Genomic DNA, 23,116 nt, shown 5'->3' with positions numbered 1-23,116 from the left:
GGCAGTTTTACTGGCTAGAGAAACAAACTGCCAATGAAAAAGAACAATCTCGTTAATTAGCTGGAATTTCATTATCACTAGTCAGGGGGGTTGGTGGGCCAGGCTACTTCTGTATTACTATTGACGTATTTTATTTGTACTTAGATATTTCTTAAAGACGAATGATCAATTTAAAATCCCTAGACAATAAACTCAATTTTATCCTAATGTGATGAGAATATTTAAGTTATTTTGATAATTTTGATTTCCTACAATGGAATACTTTTCAATATACTGTGCAATTTGGGAAATATAAAGTAGTTGATATAAAACAGAAATGTACAGAGATACCCAGTATAATTATATATGTTGTCTATGAGTTTACTCAGTGACCATACCATTTTGCCTAGAACACTTGAAATGGTTGTGAAACACAACAACAACATGCTGTAGATGTTTGCATCTGGCCATAGTGCTATGTCAAATAAACTTACTTAAATGCTAGGGGGACTCTCACAGTAGTTTGAAGGTACAGATAGGAGGGAAAGGACAATCATCCTCTTCTTTATGTATCACATGATCAATAAAAATATTTTTGATGCAATTCAGAAATGTACTCTGCTTCTTTCCCTTTCTCCTTCTTTGTATGATTCCAGCAAGCCCATGAATTGGATGTATTGACCAATGAATATATCAGCAGAAAATGGTCAGAATTCAGTGACTGAGTTTCTGTTGTCACATATACAGCTCAGGTTTAATCGATACAATCTACAGTTAGTTTGTATTATTATTATTATTATTATTATTATTATTATTATTATTATTATTATTATTACATGTCCCTTATAGATTCAGTGTAATTGTTTTGTAATGGCTTTGATAGTCTTTGGCTTGGTGAGTCAGGTGAAGAAGACAGACCTTTGAGTTAGCTGTTACTGTACAGAATTAAAGTTTTCAGTTATAACTTTTTCTGATAACTAATTAATCTTAAGATACAACACTGGGGCAGAAAAGTGCATGTTCGAAGAGAGTGTGATGTGTAATTAAGCACAATGTGATTATTTTTCTAATTATTGTTTCTTATAATTACCAGTGCATGTGTACCTGTGCATTCATGTTTTTTTGTAATTAAACAAATCTGCCTACTTGGGTCCCACATATATTTATATATGTATGTCAGAACTATAATTTATGTCAGCATGGTTGTAATTCTAGCAGTAGATTTCAGTAGATACAAGTAAGATCAGAACTACTTGGCAATGGGCCCTCTGAAGGATGGACAAACTGCTGATTAGATACAGAGTTGTTTCTCTTCACTACAGCAAGCTACTGCTTGTCCTTGAACACAAGAATTTTGGGGATAAATCATTAGACCATGACACTGGGTGAGGGGGGGATTATATATTGTCCATGTTCGACTCCAGTTGTCCCATTGCAGATGACTTCCAACCCCAAATAATTTGTTAGGGGCTCTGGATAGTACATTCCTGGTTACTGGTTTTGGCTTATGGAACTCTGGAATGCTAAGCATTCCTCTCCTGATCTTTTTTTTTTCTTTTTGCCATTTTAAAATTTTTATTATGTTTTATTTTGTGCTACCTTTGTTTAATCAATAGAATTTTTTTCTATATGTTACTGGCACACAAATATAGCAGTTTCTATTTCTTATCGGCTATTTAGTAACCCTATTGCCTAGTGCTGACTTTTGATTTACTTTGAGCTACAAAGTCCCTAGACAGATGGGGTTGGATTTAGTGCAACTCCACCCCCCCATCAAAAAAACAAAACAAAAACTTGTATTGGAGCACCTGGTCAAGCAGAAATGGAAGGAAAACTTCACAGTTGACACCTGTACTAATTCAAATGTATTGTTTCCTCAGTTGCACAAGAACCTGCATTTTAGAACTTTTAGTACGGGAGCTGAAATTGGAGCCAATATCCTGAAAGGAAGCACAATGGTGCCCAACCAAAGGCTCCTATTTCACTGCACTGTTCTGAGGCCATGAGACCACTGTCCAAAATACAAAGGGTCAAACAAAAGTCAAGAGCCTAAAAAAGTCAAAATAAGGAAAATGAACTTAAAACTATGTAGGGTAGAACACAATTTTAAAATATTACTTAGATACTGCTAAGTATCTAAGGCATTAGTGGAGGCATTAGTCTCCATGTATGCATTGTTTTTATTGAGGCTATGTTATAAGCCTTGGGTTTTTAACAAATAAATATTAGGACCTGACTATGTTCTACCCTACAACAATTGGGCCAAAACACTGAATGCTGATGCAATTGCCTCAGCAACAAGGATAATATTCCCTAAATTGAAATTCTGAATGAGGTTTGTTTTCAGTAAAGTCATCATATAACCAGATCTCAAGGCCTGCATAATGGCATGACATCACCATTCTGACTAGGTGATTCCCACTGGCCCACTTGGTAATTTAATAAGAAAACTTTTTTTTCCTAGTAGTTCAGATATAGCTATGATAAGGGACACTGAACAACAGCAAAAACAAAAAGCATTCAAGTGTAATTTTTGTTATGATTTGAAACAGTATATGTGAATCCAGCTAGTTTTTTCTGCTGTTGGAAAATAGAGGAGGACTTGCATAAAAGACATGTGGGATGGGGGCTACATAAAGGAGGGAAATGAGGTGAGATTAAAAATGCTGCCTGGATCCAAACTGTGGGTATTTATATTAGGGATAAAGGAGATATAAATTATCCCTAAACAGTTTTATCTAAACTCATGGCAAGCATATAAAGCTGTCCTTTTATTACAAGATCATACACAGTTCCACATTCTAAACAAAGTTGTTCCTATCCTAGAAGTGAATCAGAACGCCCTTGCTTACAAGGAAACTCAGTATTTCATAGAAATTGTCATATCCAAAAGAAGCTGATTTTGCATTTCTCTGAAATAGTTTATATGCCAAATATTTGTCTCAAATGCCTTTGTGCTACTAATCTTAAAACCTGTCTACATGAATGGGGGGGAAATCACCACACACTTTTAAACATTTGCAAAGAGATGGAAGATAAACTTATATCTTATGCCAAAGAAAAAAGGTAGGTGATACTACCTTGTTTAATCATCTTCCTTCTTCTTCCTTTTTTATATCTCCCTCCCCACCCCCAAGTGTGAACAGTGAACTACCAAGTATTGCAAAGACATTATTGTGAAGAATGAGTATTACAGTTACAGTCCAGTTCACTATTACACTGAAATACACAGATGTATGTTATAACTTATTTTACCTACATGGGAATTCACATATTAAATTGGCCCCAAATAATTGAGATCTATTATACTAGTATATCTACTTTTTAAAACATTAAAATCCTTAAACTGTACTATCCTTCTTTCCTGGAGTGTCACCTTCTAGATCAGATAGTATAAAAGTCTGCTTTTCACTTTCTTCATATATCTTTATTTAGGATGAACATTTGCCATCCTTACTGATATTTTGACTTTGTAAGTAATCATAGTGGGAAAGATTTAACATTAACAAGAGTAACAAGTGTAGCTGAAAGGCAGTAAAGTTAACTGCATAATGGCCAATGTTAATACTGATGGAAGAACTGGTGTGTGTGTGGGGGGGTTCTGAAGTATTACCCTGTCCTTAAGTACTGCTAAGCACTCCCCCCCCCTTGTGGCCTACACTCACATAACTTGCAGTCTGGCAAGAGCTAAATGCTTTGACTACAAATTTAAAAAGAAAAAAAAACGCACACTTTTAATCCCCAAAAGAAATTTATTTGAAGTAAACTTTAAGCTTAGCTATGCTGACTCATTTGAGAAAAAGTACCATCCTTGTTATTTTATAAGAACATGGAAGCTCACAGCAGTAAACTACCTGATCCAATTTCAGATAAGCAATTCATAACATTGTTTCCGGAATACATTTGCATATTCTGGGATAAATGCTCATGTTTTATGATAGTGGTATCAAACATGGTTAAGCAACTGTGGACAGGTGGCATATGGAAGGAGTAGTTTGGAAAGATGCACTCTACCTGTGTAGCCCAACGAATTGTCCTCATTATCAGAGGTGGGAAGTGGTGTTCCGCTGTCGTTCCCCTTTTCCAGGTCATCAGAGTCTGTCGGAAATAACATCATAGCTGCTGATGTGGTCATAGTAGCAACAGTAGTTTCCATTTTTATCAAATATTGTCCATACACAAGTAAATCCATATGTGACAGAAAAACAAACAGTGACAGCACACAGCATACTTCCTTCTTCCACATCGTCGGCTGCATTAACTTTAGTAATAGCTCCAGCAACATTCCCTTTGACTTTTCAATCCCCTTTTCTTTTTATCTAGTTTGATTCTTCTGCTGCACCTTCACTCTCATTTCAAAGCAAAAAGTGCTGTGTCTATGCCGCAAAGCAGTCAGCACATGCTGTGGTGGACATATGGGGAAGAAGAGGCAGTGAGGTTGAATGCTGGCATTGCTAATTTTCTACCTTATTGTTAATCAAAGCTATTGACTGTGATCACTCCCCATCATTGCTTCATCTCCTGGCAATTACAGACTCAGGGGACTCTACCTCTTTGTGGAATGGGGGAAAGCACTGTCTTTTCAAATGAGGAGGAGGGCTTGTGCTGTACCTTCTCTGGAGGAGGAGCAAAGAGAAGGGGAATGATCACATCTTGGAAAAGGCAACAGTTTATAATAATGAACAAAAACAAAAACAGCAAACAAGATATTCTCAAGCTTGCTGGAATAAAATACAATGCAGATATATTTAAAAATGGGAAAGGAAATGAATCAAAAGAAAACCCTCAGATGTGTTGCTTTAACATGTGACATTTTAAATTTCAAAGCCTTTGTTAACAGTTTAAGTACCATTGAATCTTATTGAATGAAAATTCAGTTAAATAATAATGAGGCTTGGGAAAATAGTAATAATAAGAAGAATAATGGTTCCCTGAAAACAAACGGAAGAAATTAGTTAGCTTTTTAGAAATACCAGGGGTTTTTTTTGCAAAAGGTATTATAAACTGCAAACAAGGCAAATGTCTAATTTGTTTTCTCTTCTTTAATCTGTGTATGTTATCATAGAAAAAAAGGTAAAGTTAAAATAACAGTACCTGGTGATATGTGCAGAATGCAAAAACCTATGTGAGTAGGATACATTTGATCAGTTTTAAAAAATGTTTTATTTCTAGTATCTTTTAAAAATGGTTCCTATGACTATAGTCCAAAAAAGACTTCCTGCCTAGGCAATGATCCATAGAAGAGCACTGTCCCTTATGGGGCAGGAGAGGAAAGAAATGCAGGTGGTACAACTGGAAATATTTCCTTTAGAAAACAAAGCTTCAAAAAACCTAAACCCTCAGCAGTATCTTTTTCTGTTATAGAGATCTCTTCTTGTAATGCTTTTGTGAATGAAGAGGGAGAAGAGATGGGAAAGTGTTCATTTATTCATTCAGTTACCTTTGCTACCTCAGTTATAGGCAACCTCATTGTCATCCTTGAAAACTGCTCTGAAAGAGGCGGAACATGAAGCAAATAAAAATTATATTTCAATAGACTGTTCTCTTATTTGCATACGTGCATTGCGCCTCCTCACCTGAGGAAGCCCTTGGAGGCTGTGCTGTCCGCCCGGCCCCGGCACCTCCCTGCGCAGCGCAGTGCAGCGCACGCCTTGCCCGGGATCCTCGTGAAAGGGAAAGTGGGGAGGCGAGGGAAAGTGATCCGGCCCCTTGGGAAGGGGGGAAAGTCCGCGGGGGGAGGGCTCCTCTTCTGCTTGTCTGCAACTCAACCATTGGGTGAGTAGTAAATTATAACAGTCAAGGGCAGCAGGACAGGCTTCCAGTAAATTCAGTGGCAGAGATATGTTCAATTTTGGTTCTGAAGTTAAAAGGCAAAGATGAAGTAAGGAACACTTTATTGATAGCCATTACTGGTTTCACAGGTGGCATACCTAAGATTTTAATGAAATACTTTAGCAAAAGTGAAGCTCATGAAAAGGTCCCTGTCTAATGTAGCCACTAACTGTTTTTTCAGTGGTGCTTATATGTTGTCTACTATGTGTACCGTATTGAGTATCTCTTTGTGGAGTAGAGCCTGGTAATAACTGGCCCAGCACTCCAATGCTAATTTCCCCACTCCTACCTACAACGCCACTGCCTTGCCACCTGTGCACAGTCAGTAACAGATATGCATTGTGAGCCTCAGCTGAGGTCCATATGTTAGACGTAAAATGCGCAGTTCTCCCATAAGCAGGGAAAACTGTGCCTTCATGTGGTCCCTGGCAGCACTGTACAAGGAAGGCAACATGGACCTGCTCAGCATGGTGTGAGCAGGGGGCATGTACTAGGAATAGGCATCCTGAAGCAGCATGCAGAAAGCAGCAGCAAGATGCAGCTGTCTACTGTAACTATTTGGGCAATGAGATGAATGACTCTCTTACTTGCAATTCCTGTAAGATAATGTTTTTTGCTTGTCATAGTATGAAGCAAAAGAAAAATATGACTATTTTTCCATGTTTCAAAAAAAAATCCAAGGTTAATATATAAGAAACCAATAACATTTATTAATTAACCCTATTTCATGTTCTAACATACTGTTGATGTAAGTGATAATACTAAATTGACAATTCGGGAAGCCTAATAATGAGTGCAATTTTTAGAGAACTAAAATATAATTAATTTGCCCCCATTTTATCTTACTTCATCTTTCATTCCTTTTGAATACATATTCATTAGTAGATTTTTAAAAACATAGTATTAATTATAGATTCTCTGGATAACAATATTAATTGACATCTTGAAGATGATCATTAATAAAAGATTAGGTAAAAGCAAATTAGTATAAACTACTATCAATATTGGAACTGTGTTCTGCAAATTGGATCAATTGACATTGATTTCTCTGACTAATCTAGAGTAATGTAGGAAGATGCATCTGAAAAAGAGAGTGGGACACATTGAATAGGAATGTGAGAAATGATGTATCTTTAAGAATCACTTTGTAATGTTACGATTGTAGAAAGCAGCACAGAAAGTCAATGTGTCTGAAACAAGCTCTTATTTTAGTTAGACCTATAATAACAATTTATTTAACTGCAGACTCACCATATATACTATACTTATCAAACACTGCTAAATGCAGCAAAACAACTACCTAAATATATAATAGTAATTATTGTGACTAAACATGAATCATTTGGTGATAATTAATTGATAACACAAAACTTGGTAAAATAATGGAAAATATACAAAAATATCTGCTTGTCCCACTGGTGATTAACTTTGTTGTGCTGGTGGAAGATAAACATTCCAATATACATTAGAATGTAATGTATGGTAATAATAGAAAGAATGATATATAAATAGTAGCCCATTAAGAATTAAATGGTGTTAGATACTGATTTAGAGAAGGAATCCAATTGCCTTCATCACCACAATTGTCATTTGGCAGCAATTAAACCAAATATCATGTATATCAAAACAAGATATTTTGAAACCTTTCTCATTTAATGGGCTTGTAGGGATCAGTTTCTGTTTGATTAAATATTTATTAAATGGGGTCATGGTTTCAAGTAAAAATAAAAATAAAACAATTGCACATGTAAACAACTTATCCACATTACTTTATATGCTCAAAATGGCTGTTTTAAAAACATATATACATGATAGAAAAGTTACGATTGTTATGGTTCCTTAAGAACATAATATTTCAAACAATACTAGTATTAGCCCACATGGGCTGGTAGAAGGTCAATGAAATATTCAAGAAATAGCATTATATGGCTTATATTCAAGAAACAATCATTACTGCAACACTACTGCATTATTAAACTACTTAACATTTATCTGGCACCTGCCATATACCAGCTTGTTTCAAGCAGTGCATTACGAGAGGGGAAAACAGATTATCTGGTCTGTTAATAACTTTTCACTATAGGAAATAATGGTGGTTGGCTGGGAACATCCTTTTTGAGTGTTCCTGATCCAATCTTTTTGCAACTTTTTTTAAAATAAAAGACTCCTGCAACCATGCTGTAAGTTTGGTGCCTCTGCCTCAACCCCCCTTCCCGAGCCCAGAAAAGACAAAAAGGGAGACTACCCCCCATTTCTCTTTGCATTTAAAGTTTAAGCAGCCACTTCCTTGAATTACCAAATCCTGCTGAATGGCTCTTCAAAGAAGGGTGATCTGGCCATTTAAATTTATTTAGAAATGATTCAAATGGGTAGCTATGTTGTTCTGAAGAAGGAGGGAGGGACTCAAATCCAGTAGCATCTTTAAGACTAACAAAGATTTATTCAGGGCATGAGCTTTCGAGTGCAAGCACTCTTCATCAGACTATGAACTCCTTACATGACAGGGAATATATAGCAAATATCAATTCTGTTATATAAGTAGACTGTGTCACACAACCAAATACAGCCAATGATAATTCTTTGTCAAAACAGTCAATCAATCCCCTGGAATTGAGTTGTAGTTTACAAAAACACAAGGAGAAATATGGTGAGGTGAGAGCTTTTGATCACTGACACAGGAAGTTTGGTTTATCCTTATATTTTTACAGCCATAGAGCCTCCAGTAAAGAAACCTCCAGGAAACACTGAGGGCCTTTTCGCACAGGGATCTTTGTTGCAAATTGTTTGCGGAATGAAAAATCGCCATTTAAAATAGTGGAATTCGTCGTTATGCATACCTGCCTTTGTAGTGGAATCAGTTGCGTTTTTTAGCGTTTCCCACAGGCTTCCGGTCTCGGCAGAAATCGCTAGAAAGGAAGCGCTATTGCCAAGCTCGTCCCGCCCCTGGCCGTCAAGCAGCCAATGGGCAGCCGTTAGCATGCTCCCAAACAGCCCCTTTCCCTTTAAGAAAGGTTTTTTTAAAAAAACAACGACCCATAGCAACGAATCTAGGTAGATTCGTTGCTACGGAGAGACCCATCCAGCTGCCTAATGTGAGCTGTCGTTTGATTGTATGATCGTTTGCACGCTGCCTCGAGTGATAAAAAAAAAATCCCCCCCCCTCTCACGGGCCCGATTTTCGGCTGAATTTATTTGTAAAAAATAAAGGGACTTTATTTCAGCAAACGGGCTTTTCAGTGGTTTGTGCTTAGTGACTAAAGGTGAAGGACTGAAGCCAGGGAAGCCTCTAAACAGAAAGAGGCTCACTGGTGCGTTTATCCCCGCTCGCTCGGAGGTTTGGAGGAGAGAGCCAAGGGGAGGGACTTTGAAGAACCAGCAACAATGGTAACGCACAGGCCTTTAGCGCTACTGTTGCAGATTGGTTGCAGGAGTGTATCGCTATCCGGAGGGTGAATCCACTTTTCTGGATTCCCCTGAAAGCGCCACAACGAAGCGCTTTTTGCTGATTGGTTTCAGGATTGTTGCAGATTATCTACGACGTCGTGGGTTATGGCAAACTAGTAGTAGAGCCCGCTGAAACCAAAATTCAGCGGACGCTAGGGGCCTGGGGAGCTTTTTTCTTTCCCCCCCATCTTGAAAAAAGCTCCCCAGGCCCCGGATCGCCTTCCCTGGAGCCTGGGGAGCTTTTTTCTCCCCCCCCCTTATCGTGCAAAAAGCTCCCCAGGCTCCAGGGAAGGCGATCCGGGGCCTGGGGAGCTTTTTTCTCCCCCCCCCTTATCGTGCAAAAAGCTCCCCAGGCTCCAGGGAAGGCGCTCCGCGGCTCGCAGAGCCGCGGAGCGCCTTCCCTGGAGCCTGGGGAGCTTTTTTCTCCCCCCCCCGATCGTGCAAAAAGCTCCCCAGGCTCCGGGGAAGGCGCTCCGCGGCTCTGCGAACTGCGGAGCGCCTTCCCTGGAGCCTGGGGAGCTTTTTTCTCCCCCCCCGATCGTGCAAAAAGCTCCCCAGGCTCCGGGGAAGGCGCTCCGCGGCTCTGCGAGCCGCGGAGCGCCTTCCCTGGAGCCTGGGGAGCTTTCCCCCCCCCGATGGTGCAAAAAAGCTCCCCAGGCTCCGGGGAAGGGGCTGAGCAGCCCAGCGAGCCAACCAGCAGCCTTCCCGGGGTCTTGGGAGCCGTTTTCCTCCCCCCCCCGATCGTGCAAAAAGCTCCCCAGGTTCCGGGGAAGGGGCTGAGCAGCCCAGCGAGCCGGCCAGCAGCCTCCCCGGGGTCTTGGGAGCCGTTTTCTCCCCCCCCCCGATCGTGCAAAAAGCTCCCCAGGCTCCGGGGAAGGGGCTGAGCAGCCCAGCGAGCCGGCCAGCAGCCTCCCCGGGGTCTTGGGAGCTTCCCCCCCCCCGATCGTGCAAAAAGCTCCCCAGGCTCCGTGGAAGGCGCTCCGCGGCTCTGTGCACTGTGAACTGACCCGGGGGGGGGGCTCACAAAAACATGTAAGTGTAAAATAGCACAATCATTGGAAATGCCAGAACACCGAAGAAAACTCAGAAGGTGGCTGAAGTTTAGAAAATGCCTGTATACATTTATAGGCTCATTATTATAAAGAAGAAAAAAACTGCTGCTAATAACTGTCTCTTATCTTCCAAACTCACCTTTCATACTATTTACAGGGCTGACCTTTGTCTATTAAAAAAAACAATTTCTTTAGAGGAAACACATTTAAAACATAGTAGGATTTCTGTTATGCAAAGTATTGCTGTAAAACATAAATCTCTTTGTCTACTGAAGGAGTATTTTGTTTGCAAAAGGCTCGCAGAGCCGCGGAGCGCCTTCCCTGGAGCCTGGGGAGCTTTTTTCTCCCCCCCCCCCCGATCGTGCAAAAAGCTCCCCAGGCTCCGTGGAAGGCGCTCCGCGGCTCTGCGAGCCGCGGAGCGCCTTCCCTGGAGCCTGGGGAGCTTTTTTCTCCCCCCCCCTCGATCGTGCAAAAAGCTCCCCAGGCTCCGGGGAAGGCGCTCCGCGGCTCTGCGAACTGCGGAGCGCCTTCCCTGGAGCCTGGGGAGCTTTTTTCTCCCCCCCCCGATCGTGCAAAAAGCTCCCCAGGCTCCGGGGAAGGCGCTCCGCGGCTCTGCGAGCCGCGGAGCGCCTTCCCTGGAGCCTGGGGAGCTTTTTTCTCCCCCCCCCTCGATCGTGCAAAAAGCTCCCCAGGCTCCGGGGAAGGCGCTCCGCGGCTCTGCGAACTGCGGAGCGCCTTCCCTGGAGCCTGGGGAGCTTTCCCCCCCCCGATGGTGCAAAAAGCTCCCCAGGCTCCGGGGAAGGGGCTGAGCAGCCCAGCGAGCCAGCCAGCAGCCTTCCCGGGGTCTTGGGAGCCGTTTTCTCCCCCCCCCGATCGTGCAAAAAGCTCCCCAGGTTCCGGGGAAGGGGCTGAGCAGCCCAGCGAGCCGGCCAGCAGCCTCCCCGGGGTCTTGGGAGCCGTTTTCTCCCCCCCCCCCCGATCGTGCAAAAAGCTCCCCAGGCTCCGGGGAAGGGGCTGAGCAGCCCAGCGAGCCGGCCAGCAGCCTCCCCGGGGTCTTGGGAGCTTCCCCCCCCCGATCGTGCAAAAAGCTCCCCAGGCTCCGTGGAAGGCGCTCCGCGGCTCTGTGAACTGTGAACTGACCCGGGGGGGGGGCTCACAAAAACATGTAAGTGTAAAATAGCACAATCATTGGAAATGCCAGAACACCGAAGAAAACTCAGAAGGTGGCTGAAGTTTAGAAAATGCCTGTATACATTTATAGGCTCATTATTATAAAGAAGAAGAAAAAAACTGCTGCTAATAACTGTCTCTTATCTTCCAAACTCACCTTTCATACTATTTACAGGGCTGACCTTTGTCTATTAAAAAAAACAATTTCTTTAGAGGAAACACATTTAAAACATAGTAGGATTTCTGTTATGCAAAGTATTGCTGTAAAACATAAATCTCTTTGTCTACTGAAGGAGTATTTTGTTTGCAAAAGGCTCGCAGAGCCGCGGAGCGCCTTCCCTGGAGCCTGGGGAGCTTTTTTCTCCCCCCCCCCCGATCGTGCAAAAAGCTCCCCAGGCTCCGTGGAAGGCGCTCCGCGGCTCTGCGAGCCGCGGAGCGCCTTCCCTGGAGCCTGGGGAGCTTTTTTCTCCCCCCCCCTCGATCGTGCAAAAAGCTCCCCAGGCTCCGGGGAAGGCGCTCTGCGGCTCTGCGAGCCGCGGAGCGCCTTCCCTGGAGCCTGGGGAGCTTTTTTCTCCCCCCCCCCCGATGGTGCAAAAAGCTCCTGAGCGTCTTCCCCGGAGCCTGGGGAGCTTTTTGCACGATCGGGGGGGGGAAAGCTCCCCAGGCTCCGGGGAAGGGGCTGAGCAGCCCAGCGAGCCGGCCAGCAGCCTCCCCGGGGTCTTGGGAGCCGTTGGGGCCAGAGAGCATACCTTTGCTGTCGGCGGCCAGCAGAGCAATGGCCGCTGGAGCGAAGGTAAGCTCTGGTGGGGGGTAGGGCGGGTTGGGAGGCTGTGCGCGGCTGCTGATTGGCAGTTTGGGGTTGGACTGACAAGCAGAGGGCCCAATCGGGAGGCGCTTTGCGCCTCCCGATTGGGCCCTCTGCTTGTCAGTCCAGGGGAAGGGGCCTATCGGCACCCTTCCTCATCCCGGACAGGGCCCTTACTGTTTTATTTCTTCCGCTCCGCCAGGAGCGGTTAAAGATTAGTAGCGTTTCCAAATAGCAACCATTGTGCTACTTTGAAGCCGTGCGAAATGGCCCTGAGCCTGAGGGACTATTTGTATGATTTAAAAAACACCACTGAGAAAGAAAACAACTTTGAAAACGGGCTGTTGAAAAAGAAAAAAAAATTGTGTTTATCCGGAACCCGTTTTGGTTTATGTTTGTACATCATAGATATGAAGGCAATATCTACATAATAATTTGGAAGAATTGTAACCAAAAGACTACATTTGTATACCAGCCAATTGGTTCAATTTTTCTAGTTTGGATTATTCCATTCAGCCAACCCTCTTTTGTACATTGTGAACTTTGTACCTGATGCAAGTCAGGTAAGGGAATTCAAAGTTTTTGAGAGAAGCCAATGAGAGAGAATGTTCAAACATGGGGAAAGAGGCAACCAATAAGGGGCAAGATGTACATCAAGTACAACTATCAGGTTTGGTTTGGGGGGGTAGGGAATATAAGGGGATTCCTCATCTCAATTGAGGCAGCTGAAGCACTGCAAAAAAATGGGAAAAATGGAAAACTATTCTTCAATGTAACTGTGAACAGATGTGAACTGTGAACTGACCGGGGGGGGGGGGGGGGGCTCACAAAAACATGTAAGTGTAAAATAGCACAATCATTGGAAATGCCAGAACACCGAAGAAAACTCAGAAGGTGGCTGAAGTTTAGAAAATGCCTGTATACATTTATAGGCTCATTATTATAAAGAAGAAGAAAAAACTGCTGCTAATAACTGTCTCTTACCTTCCAAACTCACCTTTCATACTATTTACAGGGCTGACCTTTGTCTATTAAAAAAAACAATTTCTTTAAAGGAAACACATTTAAAACATAGTAGGATTTCTGTTATGCAAAGTATTGCTGTAAAACATAAATCTCTTTGTCTACTGAAGGAGTATTTTGTTTGCAAAAGGATTTATTTTAGTTGAAAACTAATTAATAATGATTTTGATTGTACCAGTTTGAAATGTCAGTCTTTATTGGGAAATCAAAATTGTCATGTTTTGAGCTCTACCAGATGCTGGTCGAACCAAGAAAATTGAAAGGAAAATGAATACAACAGAATCTGACTTATTGTTGTACAAGTAATAATAAAAACTTCACATATGGAGTAGAGAATGCAAACTTGGAAAGATTCCTAAATAGACAAAATTAATATATCATTCTTTAATCAGTTCCATAAGAACATTTGTAAGGATCTTGTTCCTCAGTATTATCACTCAAAAGAAAATACAGGGGCAAAACTTTCTTAAAGTTTATGAACTCTGACAACAGGGAAAATAAAACCTCATTCTGAAATGAAACAGCCGTGGAGGATAATTATCAATAACTGTTCTATCCTGGAAGATTTTCAGCCTTAGACAATTCATATCATGTATGCAATCATGCAAACAACAAGGGCATTTGTGATAAACAGCAACCTGACAGGTATCTTGAGGTGTTGTCAATTTGAGGTAGCTGAAGACTGCAAAAAGTAGGAAAAATGGGAAACCATTCTACAATGTGATTGTGAATAGATGGACCGCTGATTGGGGGGAGGGGGGATGACACAAAAACATGTAAGTGTAAAATAGCACAATCGTTGTACTGCCAAAGCACATGGGAAGTATTACCCAGCAGCTGCAGTTTCCAAGCTCTCAAAGATATCTAGGAACCCAAGAAATAATTCGGGAAAAAATTGTAGACAAAGGACATAAAGCAATAAATATTATTTATTTATTAGATTAGATTTATAAGCTGCCACTCTTGGCCCAGCTGGCTTGTGGTATTTTACATAAAATATAAAAACATATAAAAACTTAAAAATACAGTCAATAGTAGCACAGTCAAAAGCCTAACTCCCCTGCAGCTACTGGCTCTGCTGCTCTCAGTCATCTTTACTCCAGTCGATGACCCCAGGCGATGTTAACATGTTGGTGTCCCTGATTTCAAAAAAGGAGGGACTCAAGATCTTATGATCCCGGTCTCTGCTCCAGCTTCAACCAAACACCTGGCAGAAAAGCTCTGTGTTGCAGGCCCTGTGGAACCCAAAATGCTCTGTCAGGGCTTTCAGCTCTTCTGAGAGCTCATTCCACCAGGTTGGGACCAGGATCAAAAAGGCCCTGGCCCTAGTTGAGGCTGGGCAAGCTTCCTGGGGGCCCGGATTCATACCCAAAGAGTGTAGAGCCCTGTGGGAGGCATAAAGAGATGTGTTCCCTTAGATAAAGTGTCAAATATAAAGCCCATGGGCTGAAACCAGCATGTCAAAGGCTCATATCTGGCCCATGAGCAAATGGCTCTTTTTTGCTTTCTTCATTGGGACTGCTGGCTCTATATCTCAGCATCTTCAATGGCATGAGGAGAGATACAAAGCCCAGCATCCTTCCTTTCATTGGCTGAGAACTTCTCCTCCTGACTGAGTTGGGAAAGAAGGAGGGATAAGGAAGGGAGGGAAAGAACCAGCATGAGAGAGAGAACAATGTTCAAGTAAAGTGGCACGTTTAAGACCAACAAAGGTTTATTTAAGGCAGGGGTAGTCAAACTGCGGCCCTCCAGATATCCATGGACTACAATTCCCATGAGCCCCCTGCCAGCAACTGCTGGCAGGGGGGCTCATGGGAATTGTAGTCCATGGACATCTGGAGGGCCGCAGTTTGACTACCCCTGATTTAAGGTATAAACTTTCACGTGATTATCTCTAACAGAAGAAGAAGAAGAAGAAGTCTTTCAATGTAAAGAAGCAATAGTCAGTAGCACATTAACGGCTACTGGCAAGCCATGAATTTTCATGAATCACTGCTCACTTCTTTAGATAGAATGTGAGTCCATCTGTTTTTATATCTTGGAACTAGGGGCAAAGCCCGTTGTATCCAAGAATACAATGGGCGCTAGAGCTTGGCAGTGGGAAGAGGAAGGGGAGAAGTTGTCCGGTCTGTAAGGGCATGGGGTTGAATGTGTATGTTGTGTGGGAGGTTGTGGTGGCATGGTGGCAAATGAAGGTATGGGTGTGGAGATATGGGTGTCAAGAACCTGTAGTGTAGAATGTTCGTTGAGTGTGGGAGAGGACTGACCTTTGGGAATTTTGGCATAGTGGTTACAGATGAGGTTTCCAGAGCCATGTCCTCAGATATGTGAAGGGAAAATCAGACTGGAGACTCTTCTTAGGGGAAGATTACATGGCAACCAATTCCTCCAAGTTCTGCGTCATTTCCCTTCTTGTGTGAATTAGGCCACATTCACCAAAATGTACCTCTGCCCTAATACACTTGGGGTAGTCATAGTACACAGGTGTCCACCCTGTTCCTTCTTTTCCATTTTTTCACTGTTGATAAAATGTTAGGTGTCCACATGCTTCTTTCATGGTTGTTCCTTAGAAGAACAGATTTTTGTACCCTATTGCTTACTACCCAAAGGAGTCTCAAAGCAGATTACAAACACCTTTTCAATTCGTTTCTCCACAATAGTCAACCTGTGAGGTACGTGGGGTTGTGAGAGATCTGAGAGTACTGGGAATGGGCCGCAGTGACCCAGCAGGCCTCAGGTGTCTCAAAGCATTTTCCAATCGTCTTCCCTTTCTCTCCCCATAGCAGACTCCCCATGAGGGAGGTGGGGTAGCGAGCCTCACAGGGAAGCTGGCAACCCCTGTCTGTGCGCAGCAGTCTTAACCTTAGTAAGGTTTTTTATACTGTTTTTTTATTTGCTAGGCCAATAAGTCATTTCAGTTACCATATGTCTCCAGACATTTACTTGTTCTCTATTTACAGTTTCAGGCTGTAAATATTTATTTAGATCTTCCTGCACTTTCCAGACCCACAGGACTGATGCTGGCCTGCCTGTCTGTACCCCAGAATACAAACAGTTGCTGGTAAGGGCTGCCACAGCCCATAGCCCAGGAGGGACACACCTGCACCACTCCCTCCCAACTGCAGGCAAAAATGGCTCCTTTGAAGGCTGGACTCTGAGGCATTGTATGATTTTGAAGTCCCACCTCCAAACCTCCAGGAATATTTCCAACCCAGGGGTAGCCAACCTACAGATGTGGCCTGGAGAGCTCCTGGAATTACAGCTCACCTGCAGAATATAAAGATCAGCTCCCCAGGCAGAAAAGGCTACTTTAGACAGGGTTGTGGTAGAGAAGAAACATTTAAGGCCTCCCACACGGGTTGTTGTTGAATTGAAAGACTTGAGGCCTACTGCACAGGGTTGTTGTGCAGATGAAACAGGAGACAAAAGAGTCTCCCTCCCCTCAGTCAGGGCCTGTCAGAGGCTCCTTCACAGCAGGCCTGAAGGGAGGGAAGGGAGGGAGAGCACTCTGCAGCCTCTTGCCAGCTGTGTCAGGGTTCTGAGGCAATTTGCAGTTGGTCATGACAGTTAGGACAGCCTTGGGGCAAAAAGGGCTGGCGCAGCCTCTGTTCTCATCCCCCTTGGCATCCCTACTGACCTCCTCTCCCTGCGGTGGTCAGGAGCAGACTGGCAGCCAGACTGGGCTGGATGAACGGAATTTTGGTCTGTCCTAGTGAGGAGCCAATTGGAAGGCCCTTGAGTGGAACCTTGAGTGGCCCACTGAATTTTTATCACGGACAGAGCCCGCCCCAACTCCTCCCCAATAGCGATAACTACCCCTCCTCTGCATATCACACCTAATCCAATCAAACCTGCTATTGCAATTCAGCACCTGAAATCACCTTTTAAAAAGTCATATCTCTGGTACCTGATGTTGCATGTTGTGGCATATGTGGCCCAGCCCAACAAAATAACATTTATATCAGATCCTGTCCTTGTAATTAAATACTTTTGACACCTCAGATTTAAACCATACAAGGTGCTGAAACGATCATATAACTTTGCTTCCAAAGTCAGAAATTGCACTGCTCATGTATACTTGCTCCTACAATCTTAAATTGTGTTGTTGTTTCAGGCAAAGAGATTAAAAAGAATAATGGTCAAGTCAGTGTTGGCCCTGGCTGCTTATAAGGACAATATATACCACAAAACAGTCACATACCCATGAATTATCTCAGATAAATGGTCAATTTGCATGTTCTGCCTGTCTTTCCCCCAACAAACATATAATAATAACCTGCTAGATAGAGAGCAAGTAGCTGCTGAGCACTAGAATATACTCTCATAAAAAGTAAAGCTGGGAAGTATATGTTATAATTAGATACCAGTAAATCAGACTTTTAATCCACAAAACAGAATTGGAACCACTGACTGGCGATGGAATAGTGTTTCATTTAATTGAAAATGGAAGTCTAAGTACCCACTAGCTAGGGTTCACAAAGTATACTTAATGTCAGTTTGATTGATCCATTTCTTTGGCAAACAAACCCATGACACTAGTAAAGCAGTAGATAAGACTGTGATCAAGATCTGATGTATTTTTCTTCTGGAATTCTGTTCATACATTTTTGTCACAGAAATAACCCTCTTACCAAATTTAGATGGCATGTATTAATTAGGAAATCAAAACTTGTTTGCTATTACCAGCTTGAATGCATTACCAAAATAACATACCAAACTTCTATTTTAATTACAAAAAAGACAGCAAATCTTATAGATGTTTTTTGTTATGAAGATGATATGGAATTTAAGATAGATGGTCTAGTACAGGCTCTCTCAACCAGTGTTTCGTGAAACCCTGGGTTTTCTTGGCAGCCCTGGGCCCATTCTGCACATGTTGGATAATGCGCTTCCAATGCACTTTAGAAGTAGATTATCCTGTTCCGCACAGGAAAATCCTGCTGCCAAAGCACATGGAAAGTGTATTATCCAAAATGTGCAGAATGGGCCCAGGAAGGGTTTTCCAAATGTATGGGAGTTATCATATATAATATATATGATATATATTATATTAATAATATTAATTATACATATGTACACATATACAACAAATTTGTCAAACATTTATCAGATGATGTGACCATATATGGTTATGTCATGCTGCTCTTTCTTCCAGAACGGCCAATGATGGGCCTTTGGGAGGTGAGAAGGGAAGGAAGCCTCAGTTGGTGTATACATAGTTATGTTTCCCAACCATATTCTGAATGATCATTCCACTGCTTGGGTTTCTTTAAGCCTGAAGAATGTTTCATGGTTTTCTCAATGGTAAAAACTTGAGAAAGGCTAGTCTAGTAGGTTCATATATAAACAGGTAATCCTTAAAGTATGCTGTTTCCACTGTATAGGTCTTTAAAGGTGAATGCCAGCTCCTTCAACTGAAACTAGCAGGGCTGGTTCCAGGTGTTATGGACCGTCCATAACAGAGTATAACCAAGGCTTTCCCCCACTATAGGACAGCCCCTTTATCTTTTAACTACACTCTTTCCATTTTGCCCTTCCCATTTGACTCTACTTTTCACTCCTTTTTCCACTTAAATTTGCTTAATTTGTAAGGAAAAATCATACAAAATACTGCTTTCTTGGTTACCCTTTATTAGGGCCATAGCCATGGGTTGGCAAGGTGGGTTGGTGTCCATTCCCTAATTTGTCCTGCCCGTCTTCCAGGACCCCAGACCCAGCCCCCACCACAGCCAAGGGTAAGAAAGATCAAAGAAACCCTTGAAAGGAACTTGGCTGCATTGTGCAGGAGGAGCCTAGAGACCCATCAGCAATGGGAACTAGGAACTATCTATAGTGATGGTGTGCATAACTTCCTAGGGAGGACGCTTCACCTCCCTCAGCCCCAGCTGTGGCTCTGGAATGCTGAACTCTAGATGTCAGCTCCAACCATACCTGCTGAGACCCTCCTAAAGTCTTGAGTCAATTTAGGGTGACTGAAATAGTTGCTTCCTCAATTTCTCTCACAGCTATTTCATCAGTGTGGCATTGCAGCTGAGCAATACTTCCTTGTTGGACAAAAGTGCATATGCATTCATTTGATTAAGAGCATTTTGGGTGGGGGCAGTGGAAGAGCAAGAGAGATTAGGGAGCTGGAATCATGACACTGAAAGCAAGAAATTGTGGGGGTCTTCCCTTTGAAGGCAGTGCCAAAGATTGGAAGGAGGGAGTGTACTAGCCAGGAAGCCAGGGCACATGAACCCAGGAAACTCCTTTGAAGTTCATGGCACCAGCAAGGAAAAATTCAGCATTCCAGGAGGTCTCCAGCCCTCACCTGGATGTTGGTAACCTCATATGGAACTTCTTATTGCCCCCTTAATATTGCCCTGTAATAAAAAATTCTCCCTATAGGCCTGGCCTTTATTATTACTTTATATAAAACCCTAGTAAAAAAAATGCCTTACACTTTTATTTGGAGTGCTATTCAATAAAATTTGCTTCATTTGTGCAAAGTCAATACAGATATTGTTCTGGAGCAGCCTACGTCTCAAGGCCTGCAGCCTTCGTCTCAAGGCCTGTTCACTGTCAATGAAAAGGCCAAGCTACATCCATCTAGAAAGTTTAAGCAGCTGGACAATCCTAATATATTGTAGATTTTTATTTGGAACTAGTTAGTGCAAAGAAGGCAACCATTTTTTTTAACTGAACACTGGATAAAATAAAAAACTATTTTAATGCTGAGAAATGCTTCACTCAGTTTTTTAAACTAAGCATTATTCCTTTGATGCAACAAATTTAATCTGTATTACAGCCCCTTTGCTATTTATGTTTTTATATTTATTCAGTCGTACAAGTGCTATTGAATCCAAATTTTGATTCACTAAATGTTGCCATCAGACCAATACCCACCTTACTATACACAGATGACACAGCTCTTATTGCATTCTGCAAAGAGGAACAAATAAGAATACATTTCCAAAACACCAAGATTCTAGTCTTCAAGAGATATGATGGCAAATCAATGGACATGATATAGAACAGGTGAAGACCTTCAAATATCTAGGTGTAATATTTCAATCAGCAGGTTCATAGTGGGCTCAGATGGTCCAGGTTTCCAAACATCGGCATTAGCTATTCTGAGATCCTGAGATTTTTCTACTAAAAAGAGGGCTCACATATCACCTATATAATTAAAGTTTATGAAGGTAAAGTAATAATTCATTTCCTGAATGATTCATAACTATGATTGTTCCAAGACTTCCATCTCTTGGAAGCAGTTCAGTCAAAATTCCTTAGTTGTATATTTGGTGTTCCTTACTGTGCATCAAATGCAATTCTCAGAATAGAACTGGGGCAGATGTCACTTGAAGGTAATAGCTGGTATTAAGCAATATGTTTCTGGCTCAAACTAAGGGTGTTTCCGCACAAGGACCAATGTTGCCAATTGGTTCCACAAAGCTATTTTTAAAAGTGCAATCTCGGTGTTACGCATACCTGCTTTTTTAGTGGAATCCAGTAGCATTTCATTCATTTCCCACAGGTTTCCGGTCTTGTAATAATCGCTAGACAGGAAGTGATTTTTTTCTGTGCTTTGTCCCGCCCCTGGCCGTCAATCAAACATGCAGCCAATGGGCGGTTGTTATCATGCCCTGGGAAAGCCCCTTTCCCTTTAAGAACAGGTTAAAAAAAAACAACACATTACAACGAATATGCCTTGATTCGTTGCAACGGAGAGACCCATCTAGCTGGCAGCTGGCGTGTGAGCTGGTGATTCATCATTACCACGCTCCCCCGAGTGAAAAGAAAAATCCCCCCCGAACGGGCGCAATTTTCGGCCGAAAATAAAGGGAACTTGCAAACGGAGCTGTGTTGTGCTTGGGAACTTAGGGGAGCTTTAAAGCACTTCTGTGGAGGGACTGTAGCCGGAGAAGCCTCGCTGGGTGAATGAAGGCTTGCTGGTTCATTGCTTTTTGCTTGCTCCAAGAAAAAAAAATGGCGATCGCTTAGCCGGAAGTTCGGAGGAGAGAGCCAGGGGGAGGGAATTTGTTGGAACCGCAACAATGGGAACACACAGGTCTTTTTTGCTAGTATTGCAGATTGTTTGCAAGAGTGTAGCGCTTTTCGGAGGGTGAATCCACTTTCCCCGATTTCCCTTTAAGCGCTACAATGAATCGCTTTTTGCTGGACTGTTTCAGGAGTGTGGCAGATTGTGTCTTGCGGATTGTGTCTAGCATTTACAATTTGCAAGCCTTCTGCTACATTAAAGTCATGCGGAATGTCCCTCAGTCTTAACTCATCTGGATTAACCCCTTAATACTTGTGCCTAGTCGGTTCTTGGATTGGGTGGATATGGTTGAAAATAAAGTGCAACTGCTTGGCTTCTCCCCCTTAGTGATGTGCCATATTGGGTTTTTGGAAGCTAAATAAATACTCATATTACAAATCTGGGATTTAACTTGTTTACACTTCTGTCCAGTGACAGGAAATCATAGCCAGAACTTTATGTGGTGGAATATCTTTAATTTCCCAAATATTGCAGGGCTTTCACCCTAGCCCTTTTTTACTGACTTCCCACAGTGCTATTGGAAAAGAGATAGTTATAAAATCCCTACCCTGAACATCTGTGTTCTTGCCAATTTAACACAGTTGAAACATTGGAACATGTGCTATTATACCGTCTGTCTTTTAAGGACATCAATTCCACATCTTTCCCCTATTCTTTCCAAGTGCCCAGGAAGATCTGAAAAATTCTATACATATCTCTTCCTGTGCTGATATTTTCCAAAGAAAATCAGATATTCCAAACTTTTAAATAACTTTATATATAATTAGAGCACAAAAAGATTATGAATTTTAATCTCTTGTTATTAATGTTACCTTTATATATAAAGTATGCTGTGTTGTTGGCTGATTTGTTGATATTAATAGATTAATTTAATTTGATCTAACAAATATCATCATCCAAACATTAGATTTTATGTAGATATGTATTTTAAAAATCAATTTGTATTACTTCTGCTTGCCGCCAGGAATGCCATAACTGGCTACAAAGATATTTCTTGCCTAGGTGCACCCATCATGATCAATATGTGTGGCATAGCATAGCTCCACTAATGCCTCAGCTAGTTGCACCAACTCCAAAAGAACTGATGCGATGATCTAGGCAAGCACTCCAGCATGTCTCAGGCAGAGCTTTCAAGGTCAATTGCTCCAGAAAACCTACCTACCTACCAACCTACATATCATTGAGTGCACATGCTAACCGACAATGTGCCAAGCCTCACTGGGGTCATGCCCTCCAAAGAGAGATAGCACTCCCCCACTGAGGGCAAATCAGAAGTTCTTCCCTGCCCTCCTCCTTCTCCTCTTTGTCCTCTTCCGTGCTGCTTCCTGGCACATGGCATGAGTAGGAAAGCTGGAGGAGAGGGGGAAGCCACCTAGGCATGCTCAGCTGTGGGAACACTCATCTCCCAGGCCTCCTGGCTGCCAGGATACCAAGTGAGGCCATCTGGGCCTGTTCCACCATGGCCACGCCACTCACCCAGACTTCCTGGCTGGTGGAAGACACCGCTTGAGTACACTGCACCACAGCCATGCCACACTCAAGCTTACTGGTTGCTTGGAGAGCCGGGTGAGGACATCCAAACCTGCTTCACTGTGGAAGAACCTCTCTCCCAGGCCTCCTTACTACTAAGAGAGCAGGGGAGGCCATCTAGGTATGCTTTGCTGTGGGCATGCCCCACTCCTTGGCCTGGCTGCCGGGAAACAAGGGAGCTGTCTGGGCTTACTTTGTTGCACCAGCCTAGGCAGACCACGTCACTGGTTGCCAACTCTG

The 23,116-nt window shown here is 42.6% G+C and overlaps 1 protein-coding gene across 4 annotated transcripts in view; it reads right to left on the bottom strand.

Annotated features, from left to right (window-relative positions):
* ROBO1 (roundabout guidance receptor 1) overlaps positions 1–23,116 on the bottom strand; it is a 795,752-nt gene that overhangs the window by 426,725 nt on the left and 345,911 nt on the right. For all 4 annotated transcript variants that reach the window (XM_077342368.1, XM_077342365.1, XM_077342367.1 and 1 more), the window contains exon 3: positions 3,994–4,077. In XM_077342368.1, the coding sequence (XP_077198483.1) occupies positions 3,994–4,077 (84 nt within the window). The remainder of the gene's footprint in view (positions 1–3,993; positions 4,078–23,116) is intronic.

Source organism: Paroedura picta, chromosome 6 (assembly GCF_049243985.1).
Source record: "Paroedura picta isolate Pp20150507F chromosome 6, Ppicta_v3.0, whole genome shotgun sequence".
NCBI lineage: Eukaryota > Metazoa > Chordata > Lepidosauria > Squamata > Gekkonidae > Paroedura > Paroedura picta.
Note: the sequence above shows the minus strand (reverse complement) of the source record. Positions and strands in the feature narration are given on the sequence as shown.